Genomic DNA, 12,819 nt, shown 5'->3' on the forward strand with positions numbered 1-12,819 from the left:
TTTTTACAAATTGTGTCACATATAAGAAAGTATCATTCTTAAGGCTCTGAATAATTAAACATCGCCAAAATCAATATATGTAAGTAGGATTAACTGAAAATATGTTAGGGAAGCCCCAATTACTGTACCTTTTCATAATTGAATAGGAATTCCATAAAAAGCAAAGTTTCACCATTATCAAAAAAAAATTTTTGCTCTTACCACTGTTTGAATATTTATACTTTACTTAGGTCATTTCTAAAATATCATTTTGGTAGTTTTCCTGAGCTTTTGGAGTTAGCGCAACTTGATCGTTCTCACATCTTTGCTAAAAACTCTAATTTTCCAGTAGCATCCTTAGCAAAACGTCTTTAAAGTGAAAAAAGCAATTATTACAGTCTATCATACACCTAATTAGATTATGTTGTTTGCAAAGGCTATCTTACCGTGAAGAAATTTAAACAGTGAAAAATCAAATGTGCTATATATGTAACCCTGACCCAACTATAGAAATGGAATCCCTTGGTTCTAGGAATCTAAAATGCATATTCCTCAATAACAGTCCATTTTGTGTGTATATGTGTTATCAGTAGACAAATACATGTTGACACAAATATAAACTCATGTCACTATTTATTGAACATGTTCTATTGTACCTTTTTCATAATTTTCAGGGAATTTTTCATGAGTTTAAAGGGAGATTGGACAGATGACTTACTGAAAAGCTTCAGTCTTGCTCCTTCAGTTGCATTCATGCTAATTCCCCAATCTGACATTTTACCTCAAATGTGTTTCTTGCCACATGGAAATGCTGATATAGAATCCTGAAACAACCAATCAATGGATTTGTGCACAATTAATGGAGTTGTGCAAAAACAAACTTTTGATCAGATTCTGACATGAGCTTTCTTGTGTGGCAAAGGAGATTTCTAAAGACAACATGATTCAGCATTTCTCAGCTCTGGCACTGTTGACATTTGTATTCAGGTGTCTGTCTGCCATGGGGGCTGTCCTTGTGCTCTGCAGATGCTGGGCCACGCCCCCAGCCTCTGCCTACTGCCTTTATGCAGCACACCCTTCCACCCCACCCAGGGTGACAATCCAAATTGTCGTTAGACATTGCCAAATGTCTTCTGGGTGGCAATGTACCTTCACAGAGAACTACCAATGTTATTTGAAGAGAAAAAATTATTTCTAGCGTTACAACAGAGTTGACCGAACTAATTTCTAATGGGTACCCAGATTCCATTCAGGCATTCCAAAATAGAAAAACATACAAGAGTCCATTTAATCTGTTCTAGCAGTGATTATACATGACTTTCTTTGCAGTTATATGTTCTAATGGCCTAGAAAAGTTAGATTCCAGATTCCTTTCCCATGCAACTGTCAAGGATATTCCGTGCCAAGCCAGATTTCGCATGCATTTCCGTTCCATCCATCCCAGCAGTCACAGTTGCCACAATTACAGATTCCATTTCCTGCAAACACATGGGGAAATTATTGCCATGATCAAAACGTACCAAACTAAACAATGCCATTATTAACCACCAGTGTCCACAACAAAATCATTTCACTCATCCTTTGCTGGTATTCTTACTGTACATGGATCATATTATTACATAACATTAAATAGCTGTGAACCATACAATTTACAATTAGTGGTATCTATTTGGTATCACCATTCCATATGGCAAATAACTGCCATCCTGTGTTATTCCAGATGAGCTACCATGTCAGTTTTGTTTCTCCTAGACAACATGTTATTTGTGACTGGTGAATAAATACTTAAAGCTCCTTGCATAATGGGGAAAGCCAAATTATAAGGCAGAAGAGGAGTCGTATTCTAGGAATAGACAGAAACTGAAGGTCTAACATGACATATGCAAATATTCTTTATCCTTTAGAAGAGATGGGGAAAGGAAATACAGTCTCCCATTTCCTTTGTAACCTGTGAAAATTTAATTTCATAAAGAATTATTGAGGCTCAATTCATTAGGAAACAATGAGCATTAACTAAGTCTTTCTCATGCTATCGCTAACCTCCCCCTACATATACAAAACCAGTTCCTGGTGGTGGTTGTAGGGGGAAATTACATCAACTGTTGATATCCTGGGATGCGTTTAACATTATCTCCAATCTCCTACACCATGTTTAAGGTTTCTGGAAATGTAGTTAGGTATGTGCGTTTTGGAGGTTATGGTTACTTTTTGGCTGTTTCTCCACAAGCTCTTAGATTTTTCTATACCTGTAGATAAGGTTAGTGCTTATTTCTACTTCCCCCTACATAACTACCCCATTTTAAAAGGAGACCCTGGTTTCTGGAATCTGTCCTGTCTGGCATTGTATGGGTGTCAGTCACTTGGTACAGAGCAATTAGAGTGGGACAATACTGCACCTGTACAGATGAGTCCATCATGCTTGTCGCAGTCTCGGTCATCACAGTCACAGAATTCTCCTGAAATATACCATTCATCTGGAGAGCAAATGCACTTTCCACAGTGGCAGGCACCTGAAACCATGAGAGAGCACTTGCTCTTACCCTGCAACTACAGGTTTTCATTGAGAAAAATATCACTGACACCTGACAATGGATTTCTAATAACCTACCTTCATAGAATGGCTCCTTTCTCAGAGGGAAGCTTTACTTACTGTAATTCTTAAAGGCCATCCAGGAAAGCCTCCGTTATAGATCTAGACAGTTGCAATTAGCCTTGAGCAAATGTTCCATGGCCCAGTCTGATTGAAATGTCAATGAGACCAGAATGTGGCTGATTCTTATGGCTGGCCCTCCAAAAGTGTGATCAAAATTGGTGCATTTTTTTTTTGGCTGCTGTTTTCATTTTTCTGAATTGAACCATGTTTTTAAAGTGCCTGTTCTTAAAGAAATTGAATAGTAAATTCTATTACATGAAGATTCATTTTATAATCCAAATACTTACTAAATTATTGTGCTTATAATTTTGGATTTTAGTTCAAATTAGTTTGAAGTAAAGAAACACCTGCATGTTTAGATGGCTAATTAAAGTGCTAATAGTGTATATGCAATCACTCACATCTGACTTCCTCCATGTTCCCTGCCATCATCGATAATAGCTTTAATTCCTGCCCTCAATGTTTATCCTTCCTGAAGCTCACTCACTCTCCATCTTTTCAAATCCCAGTTTAAAAAACAAGTTTGTCTCTTAATTACTGGAAATAACTTTAGTCACAGAGAAAGAATTGCACCATTAGTATTTTTTTTAAATAAAGATAATGTATGAATTTAAAAGTGCCCTGAGCAGTGGAAAAGTTCTCTCAGTACAAACACCCTTGCATGACAGGCTAGAAAACCATCCCTTGGCAAACTTCCTGAACCACAACTTCCCTTCCTTTATCTCCTTCGGTTGATTGGTTCTGTTCCAAATGTAATTTCTACTTACTAAAAGATGTTTATAATTAAATGTTTAGGTAAAAGAGCATATCAGGGAATGTGCAGTAAACAGTCTTGGGTATGTTTAAGATTCCAGACTTGAAAAAACTCTAAGTATATTGGAGGGCAGGAAGCAATTGCTTGTTCTATTGAAATATAGTGATTGAGAAATTATTAATAACCTAGGAAATAAACATGATTAGGAAATGAAGTCAACATCATGCATGCTATTCAATCACCCTTAGTCCTGTGTCACAATTCAGCATTATGCAACATTTCATATCTTAATACTGCTATATCCCGAAGCCAGTACATGTATTTTCTTGCACGAGCCAACGGCCACATTAAACTGTCATGATGCCTTGTAATACTGCTCACCATAAGAGAATGTTGACATTTTTGCTTCACCACACCATAACTTCATTATCATATTGCACTGTTTTCCTAAAGGTCTAGGTGGCTTTGAAGACATCTTTCAGTTCTGACAGTTTGACAGGCCGCCCAAAGGCTGTTCAGGAGCCAGACAGTTGGTACCCAGGGTCAGGCTGCAAGGGTGGTCTCCTTTTGTTCTGTTTCCAGGCATAACATTCTTTAGTTTAGAAACCTATCCCAATGTTAAATCTCAAATGTCTCAGCATGTGAATGTTCACCGGTCAGCTGCTTGTTTAACATGAATCTGATACAAAGAAAATGCAGGGGATTTCACTGACAGAATTTCCTTAGAACATACCCGATGTTTGAGTTCTGTGAGTGGAGGAAGATATTTCAATAACTTGATTTTGGTTGTTTCCAAAAGATGATTTCAGTTACATTAACACTATCAGCACAACAGAAGAATAAATGACTTTTATGTGTCCATGATATTCATGTATTACACCTAGGATATCATCCTGTATATCAAAATTCATATAAAGATTTCATATATTGTCTTTAAATTTATTCCCTGGCCCTGGAACTGTTCTAAATATTGCTCTTGCTTATGGAATGCTTAGCTTCAGGCCATAGAAGAGTATTTGTCTAAAACTGATAAGCTCAGCTCAAGTTAATATGGTATGTATGGATAGAGCATTTGGCAAATAAACTCTAGTTTCCAAAGTCTGCTAACCACTGAACTACTTAGAATACAACATGGGAATTCATTTCATATGTGTCATGGACAGTAGCTGTTCTCAATCAGCCATACTATTTCCTGTTTGTCAAAGCTCAATGCATCTTGGAGGTAGAAACTTCTGCTGCTCGTGAAAGTAGGAATAGCATAGCATTAACAAATAGCACAGTGTGAATAGATATTAGCACCTGATGTAGCATCTTTCTTGTGGAGCACTATGACTGTTTTCATCAATAATCAATGGCAAGAGTCAAACTGTTCCTTTCTGGAAAGGGACATACTTATGGGGAAGACTCTCTCAGACAGAAACGGGCTTCATGATTACTAAGAGGTGAATGGTGATCTAAGTCAGCTGGCTGGAACAAACTCATTCAAGAGACCCAGCTCCACAAAAGGGAGCAGCTGGCCCATTTTGGCAGGAGCTCCAAGACAACACGTTCATAACCACATCCCTACTAATCTACTATTTTTTTCTCAATATAATGACCCTAAAAGAATCCCTATCTTCCTTCTGTGCTTTTTGCTGGCTTCCATTACTGGAGGCCTAGCCACATTTTCTCATGTGTTTTAAGGCATCCTTAGAGATACAGGAGAGAAAAGAAATACAGTTGGCCTACCTTCCAAGAAGAGAATGAAAGTTTATGGAAGATAAGGGAATTGTCTAGAATCATGCAGGAATTAAACAACTGGTTTGAGATTTCAATCTGATTCAACCCAGTCTTCTAACTGCTTGTGATAACTACCACAGCTAACACGTTCATATTGTTTCCAAAGTGTCTACTGTAGCAGATCATACTGGATAGTCATCTTAGGTGTAGAAACTAGGACATTGGGCTGTGTTTGAGAAACTTCTTTCCTCCCTTGTCTTAGGATGTCAACAGGCAAGCAGATGGGAGAGGCATAGGTGGATGAATGGGTATACCCTGGGTTATTTGAATGATGTGGTACACAACAAGTGTCATCATGTGGGTCTGAGGATACATTCAATGGCATCTATTTAATTCCATTAGCATACAATAGCACCTGTAAGAAAATCAGATGTGATTACCTGGACCTAGTTCAAAGTTATCAAGGTAAAAAGTGTTATTGTGTAGTCTTACTGAAATAAACAAATCCGTCCCCCAACTCAAAACAAACAAAACTCCTATGAAATAGATCCTATACATTGCAAAGGTAGCTGCAGTTAGCGGAGTCCTGGCCACTAAGCTCATCTCTTTGGGCCATTCCCACAAACAGCTGGAGTCAAAGCGCAAGGCACCTTTGATCATTTCCTCGTCCCATGACTAATGTTGGACTTACTTTCTTGCCATTCCTCACGCCTGACAAAATGCTGCAATGGAACATCCCAGCAGGCAGTTCTCACTACTGTACTAATGACTCCATCTGGTATGAAGGTCACAACAATGTATCTTGTTTTAAATTTTTCTATGGAGTGATTTATTGTCTTGGCTATAAATTTGTAAAGAAATAAAACGCTATTTCTCCATCGTCTCCTGAGGTGACGGCTTTATTCATAGCTCCTAGCCATGCTGATGTATACAGGCTGCTCAGTGGACAGTCCCAGCAATGGCACAGCCACTGCTCCTACTGGTCCCATCAACACAGGGAACAGATACATGATGTTCTCTGTAATCACCAGGGTGTGGGATTTTCACTGAGAAACTTGAGAAGGATGACTTGTAATTCAGGCAACTCCATCAAATGTATGAAGACATGCATGGCCTCTGTCAAAAGTACTAGGACACATTTCACTTTTCTGCCACAACATTACAGTCTCAATCTATTTCATGATCTAGCTTTCCTGTGGTTTCCAGGGTTGGGGATGTTACTCCCAGTGGGGACCAAAGCTAAGTGCTGCACCCCCTTACCCTTTGCTATGGTAGATCCAGTTATGATTTCAGTGTGAGGCTCTTTCTGATCAATATAACCCTTAGACCTCCAGAACAGAAGGAAAAGATATGAGCCCCAAAGCATCTGCTATGGACAAGAGCATTTCCCATCACTGAGAGGAACATCAAAATGCTCAGCATTGGGGTAGCTTCTGTGTTCTATTCAAGCACTAAATTCTCTACCCACTGAAGGGTAAACATAGAGTTTACACAAATGTGTTTTCAATCCTTCCTTGGTCTCTGGCTATCTCTCCACTATCTAAGGCAAATATATTGCAGAGGTTCTAAATACAGAAATTAGGTGGACTGGTGGGGAGGTTCTTTGCCTAAATACTAATCCAAAGGCATTTCCTCAGAATTAAACAATCTAATCTTTTAGTTGTTTCCCATTTTCCACGTTTATAATGCTAAGAAATAAGAATCCCTCCTTACACTTAATGACTTTACTGAAGTGCTTCTTCTTTGTAAGAAACAAGTATTTCTGCATGAAGTATACAGTTTAGGATAGTACACACTGCAATTCACATTGATGAGTTTATCTTTTGTAGTGTTCACATACTTTGAATTAGACAGTATTTAGCAAGGATCTGATTATGGATGATCTTGGTGACTTGATAGCATGCCTACTGAACACACACACACACAACAGCTGATTTTTAAAACAACTGTAAACACTCATATTTTAATAGGGGTGGTATGTGTATTCAGTAGATCTTTTGTGAAAAGATTATCCCTTCACTTCAATAATTCTACTAATGAAAACCACATTAAAAAGTACATTTTAGAGCTTTGTGTTTGAAGCCATGATATTCCACAAAATTTAATTTAAAAATGAATCATCACTGGGAGGTTTTCTGTGCAGGACACTCTCTCTGGTCAAACAACATCTCTCTTCTTCCCTTCTACTTTCTTCCCACAGTTTAACTCCTTCTCTTGGTTTCTTCTTTTTAACTTCTCTGTCCTCCCTTCCATTTCTCTTCATATAGCTTGAACTCAAAATAGACATTTCCAGGAGCTGAGGCTGGCTGGAGAACAGAACTGGAAGAAGATTGGTTTTAGGCCTGAAATTAAATTGAACTTAATGGGAGATGAAACAGAGAACACAGTGATTACTTTAAACTCATTGAAGTGCCACCTGCCTGTTGAAATGGTGTTAGGCTGAGAGCAAGACCCCCATGCCCCAGCATTATAAACACGAGTCTCAACCATAGAACACCTAGAATCCAAGGCCATCATTGCCAATGCCTTCAGTACTCCTCCTGGCATCACTGGCGGTCACGGTATCCATCTGCTTTTATGTCTAAGTCACGCCCAAAGCCTGCTTCAACTGAATGAAACTGGCCTTACATAGAGAAACAGCGACTATGAAAGGAGTACATCACTCATGCAACGTTACATTGTAAACATCTCCCTTGTGCTCTGATGGTGGCATGGCGGGGAGACACAGGATGGGGGATTGAGTGTCTCTACACTTTTGCTTCGTTGGGTCTTCTTCAGAAAAGAGTCATACGCTGCTAACTTCTACTCCTTGAAAGGAAGTTCCAACATATGGAACAAGACTTCCTCAGGCCCTCTCTGTCTTCCTGGGTACCATGAAGAGTACCCTGACAACTCCTAAGCTAGATACATGAAAAGTCCATTGAAGAAGCATCAACATTTTTAAAGCACCCAGAATTACCTCTACTAATTATCCCCTGATGGGAAGGAATCGCTGCTCTTTTGATTGTGTGTGTGTGAGTAGGAGGGGTAAGGCAGAGTCTTTTTCTTTGACTCTGTTTTTGAGAACATATTTCAGTGGGTTGGCTTCCACACAATGAAATGATAGGTTATAACAACTCTTTGCATGCTTTCCTCTTCCATGTAATGAGTATGTGTTCTGTTATGCTGAGCAACACACATCTGTTTGGAAGAAAGGATACTGTTCAAGCCAAAGAAAACTGTACCACAATTGTGTGTTTCTTACGCATATTTACTATATTTACAAAATATCTACTATCTTTTTCCTTCTTTCTCACAACTGCACCTTGTCCTCCTCTGCCTAAGCATTTGGCCGCAGAAGCTGCCATAATCACTGGGAAAATTTGACGCTTCTTAACTCTTTTCTGCATTTCTGGGTTCTGTTATTTCTTTGGTGAGCTCAGCAATCATTCTTGCCTTTTTTTTTTCAGGAGGGTGCTGGTGGTGATTCCTTTCTTACATATTTTGTTTCTTTGCTGTTTCTAGTAGTATGAATTTTATTTCATTCTTTAATTATTTGGCACTGATGTAGCTGAGAATCCTGTGGCAGGATCCTTAGCTCGTTCATTCCATTTTCTGAGCTTCCAAACTGTATGCAGCTGATTTTCAAGCTTCAAGTTTGGTACCAACACAGGAAGGTCATTTACTTTTACCCAAAGCTCCATCTGAAAAAGAGGTCTGTCTGCTGCTGACAGCTGAACATACCATGCGTCAGAAGAGGGGTGCAGCCCAGGCTCTGGCCGCCATACTCACCCTTGCCAGAGCACAATCCACCATCTGCTGATTCACACAAACTCTTACTGTGTTCTTCAGTCATGTTACATTTGCGCGGATGCTGGCAGAGCACTCCAAACCATCCTTGCTCACACACGCAGTGCCCGCAGGAGCATGTGCCGTGACCTGTAAGGTGAGCACAGGGTGGGGGCATGAGGAGATGAGGAAACCACCAGGAGACACATCTAAATCTCAGCATCATGTTTCCTGTCAAGCGAATATGCACAGTCAGTATGACTTGCCATGTAATGGAACTCCACAACAGAGGTACATCTTCAAAATAAGTTTGAATGTAGCACATCAGATAGGCTTGGAAGAAACCCTGACATAATTGAAAGTGGAATCACGCTCTTCATTCTGGATACCAACTACACACTCATTCGCATGTTTATCAGAACAGGATGTCCGTGCTGTTCTGCACGGTGCACACCATGACATCTACGCCAATTTGCAAGGCTGGTCACGTTACCATCACTCACCGCATCCACTAATCACCCTCCCACTGTTTAGCAAAAATAAAAGGTTAAGTTCCCTACAAATGGCATTTAGCATTGTATTTCTTTGCCTCTGAATCTATCCACTTATGTAATAAGAACAGATAAAAGGGTACGTAGTAGTGTCTTTCAATTGCTGTACAAAAGGGAAAAACACGAGGCAAGGTTGCCATTTGGCTCTGTTTTCTCCTTTTCTTTCTAACATTGACTCCTGACTGTCAGGCTCTCCTGATCTCTCATCTTTTGCTATATATACAACATGGCATTTGTGGCAGTTACCCATAAAACCTCTTCTCATGTGTGCCACAAACACCGCTTTAAAACACATCATATCCCATTTTAATTTGTTTCCACTCAATGCCTTAATCATTTTGCTGTTATGTGCAAGGGCTTCCATCCAGATGCCTCTGAATCAACTGTTTGCCTGGCCAAGATTTCCTGAGTACATATCACCAACAGAACATTTTGGTAGATGTTGAAAGATGTGACATTCAGAATGATGGACACAGTGGTCCCTGCTCTCCTCCCTCTGGCTCAGACTGAATAGCCATGCTCTTGACCACTGGATTTACTAGGGCCTTCAAGTGTAAATCTTGCTCAATCTACCCCCACATTCACACACAGAGATCTTAACAAGGGGCTGGGTGATTACTGGCCAAAGCTTACTTGCTGGTAATTCACTGTTACAACTAATTCAAAACTACCACCTAGGGTACCTTGGTAATGATTTTCCATTACAGGGGGTCACCAAGAAATCTAACTCCTATCATATCATATTCATGGCTTCTTTCTATTTATCTAAAATTATTTTCTTGGGACTGCTACAGTGGCACTGCATACTAGCCCACTGCCTGTGGTACTGGTATCCCATATGGACAAGCAATTCCATCTCCAACTACTCTACTTTCAACCCCACTCTGTTTATGCAGAGGACAGCCCAAGCCCTCGGACCGCTGTACACATGTGGGAGACCTGGAAGAATCTCTAGACTCCTGGCTTCAAACTGACTCAACCCTGGCCATGCAGCTATTTGGAAAGTGAACCAGAGAATGGAGGATCTCTCATTGTTTATCCTTCCTTCTCTCTCTCTCTCTCTCTCTATCTCTCTCTCTCTCTCTCTCTCTCTCTCTGTGTGTGTGTGTGTGTGTGTGTGTGTGTGTGTCTCCTTCTCCCTCTCCCTTTCTTTCTGTAAATCTGGCTTTCAAGTAAAATGAATACTTTTTTAAAAAAATAAAAATTAGAAACAAAAAAGGTATCTTCTACCTTGATTTTCCTAACACTAGGCTCTATCACTCCTTCAGCATCCTCTCTTTGTTTCTATTTTTTTCATCTGCCTTTTTTTTCTGGCTCCATAAATGTTCTTATCCCACTGTCTCTCAAATTGCTAAAATCTTGACCATTTTTATTTCACTACACTTGATCTTAGCTAGAAAGCCAAGAAATGATTCTATTTTTATTTTAAAGGGATTTACTGATAGATTCTCAGGGTCACAGAAAATGAACTGTAATTATGAGAACACAATCATCATGTGTGCTTCTTTTTAAAAATTAATCATTTGTGTTTTGTGTTTCCTTTCATAGAAAGACTCTCCTTCCAAGATAGCAGTCAAAACATTTGAGTTCCATTTGAACCTTCCTCACTCTGTCATCCAAAGGTTGGTGAAGTCCTGTGAAGGACTGCCCACATAGGCTCTTACATGAGCAGCGTAGACCTTTGGCATCCATGTAACTAGGAAAATCAACCCTGAAAATAATATGAAAGCACAAAGGACCTTTAATAGCCAAAGTGATCTTCCAACAAAGGACAAATCAGGAGCTGCGTAACGCTTGCATTCAAGACTTCCTACAAAGCTATTACAGCCTAAACAGACTGATAGTGGCACAAAACTGCACAGAGCAATGGAGAAACAGATTATAAAGTCAAATCTACTCATGTATACCCAACTGACTCTTGACATAGGAACTAAACACACACACCAGGGAAAGAAAAATACCTTCAAAAATGATGCCAGGAGGGTTTAATACTCATACCTGGAGTACTGAAACACAATTTTCCCTACATAAAATCAACTCAAAATGTATCAAAAATCTAAAGAACAATTACTGATGAAACATGAGAAGAAAACAAGGGGGTCACTTCAGTTATCAACATAGACAATGATTTTAAAAATGTTTATTTGGAAGGCAGAGTGATAGAGAGGAACAGAGAAAGATCACTCCATCTGCTGACTCATTCCTCAAAATGACTGCCAAGGCCAGGATGGGGCCAGATGGAGGTTAGAAGCCAAGAATTCCATCTTTGTTTCCAATGTTGGCAACTGGGACGCAAACACCATGGGCATCCTCCACTTCCCAGGCACACTGGCAGGGAGCTGCCTCTGTGCCTCACACCAGCTCTGACGTGACATGACAGTGTCACAAGCTACACGCTTAACCTGCTACACCATACAATATCCTAATAACAATTTTTCTATTTTTAGTGTTTTTAAATATCTATTGCATATATTTGAAATGTACAGTTACACAGAATAGGGGTGGGAAAACAGAGAGAGAGAAGTCTTCTATCTTCTGGTTCACCATGAAAATGGTACAAGGCTGTACCAGGCAGCCAGGAGCCTCATCTGGGATTCCTATATGGGTGCAGAGGCACAAACACTTGGGTTATTCTCTACTGCTTTCTCTGGTACATTAGCAGAATTGGAAATAGAATAACAAGGACTTGAGCTAGCATCCATCTGTGTTGTCAGCACTGCAGGAAGAAGCTTACACTATGCCACAGTCCTGGTCTCAAAGAGATTTTTTTTTAAGATTCCTTTATTGAAGTCACAGTTAAGGAGGTGGGCAGAAGAGAAAGGGGGGAATATTCAAAATAAGAGCCCTAAAATACAGGAGGCAAAATTTAAAATAGGTAAATGGGGTTCTGTCAAAATAACAGTCTTTTACATGGCAATGAAAACACAGTGAAGAGACAATTGATAGAATAGGAAAACCTAGTTGCAACTTATACAACTGAAAAAGGACTAATACTGAGGATAGAGACAAGCACTGTGGCATAATGGGTTAAGCTGCAGTCTGTAATGCCAGCATCCCATGAGTGCTGACTCATATGCTGGCTGCTCCACTTCTGATCCTGCTTCCTGCTAATGGGCCATGGAAAGCAGCAGAAGATAGCCCAACTTCTTGGCTGCATGTACCCACATGGAAGGCATGGAGGAAGCTCCTAGTTAGGAGTGAAACAGGGATGAAAGATTTCTACCTTTTCTGTCTTTCTACAACTGTGCCTTTCAAATAAGGATCATATTTTAAATCCAGGATATATTAGGAACTCCAAAAAAAAAAAGGCAAAAGTAAATAATCTTGTACCTGCTAAGAAATAGAGAAATGATAAGAATAAACATATCAAAAGAACAAATAAGAATAGTTAATTT

The 12,819-nt window shown here is 39.6% G+C and overlaps 1 protein-coding gene across 1 annotated transcript in view; it reads right to left on the bottom strand.

Moving 5' to 3' along the window:
- Positions 1-551: 551 nt before the first annotated feature.
- ITGBL1 (integrin subunit beta like 1) overlaps positions 552-12,819 on the bottom strand; it is a 202,375-nt gene continuing 190,107 nt past the window's right edge. Inside the window, exons 9-11 of the mRNA XM_004577369.2 lie at positions 8,877-9,023; positions 2,376-2,489; positions 552-1,457 (exon numbers count right to left, since the gene is read on the bottom strand). Of these exons, the coding sequence (XP_004577426.2) occupies positions 1,366-1,457; positions 2,376-2,489; positions 8,877-9,023 (353 nt within the window). The 3' untranslated portion in view covers positions 552-1,365. The remainder of the gene's footprint in view (positions 1,458-2,375; positions 2,490-8,876; positions 9,024-12,819) is intronic.

Source organism: Ochotona princeps, chromosome 12 (assembly GCF_030435755.1).
Source record: "Ochotona princeps isolate mOchPri1 chromosome 12, mOchPri1.hap1, whole genome shotgun sequence".
Classification (NCBI taxonomy): domain Eukaryota; kingdom Metazoa; phylum Chordata; class Mammalia; order Lagomorpha; family Ochotonidae; genus Ochotona; species Ochotona princeps.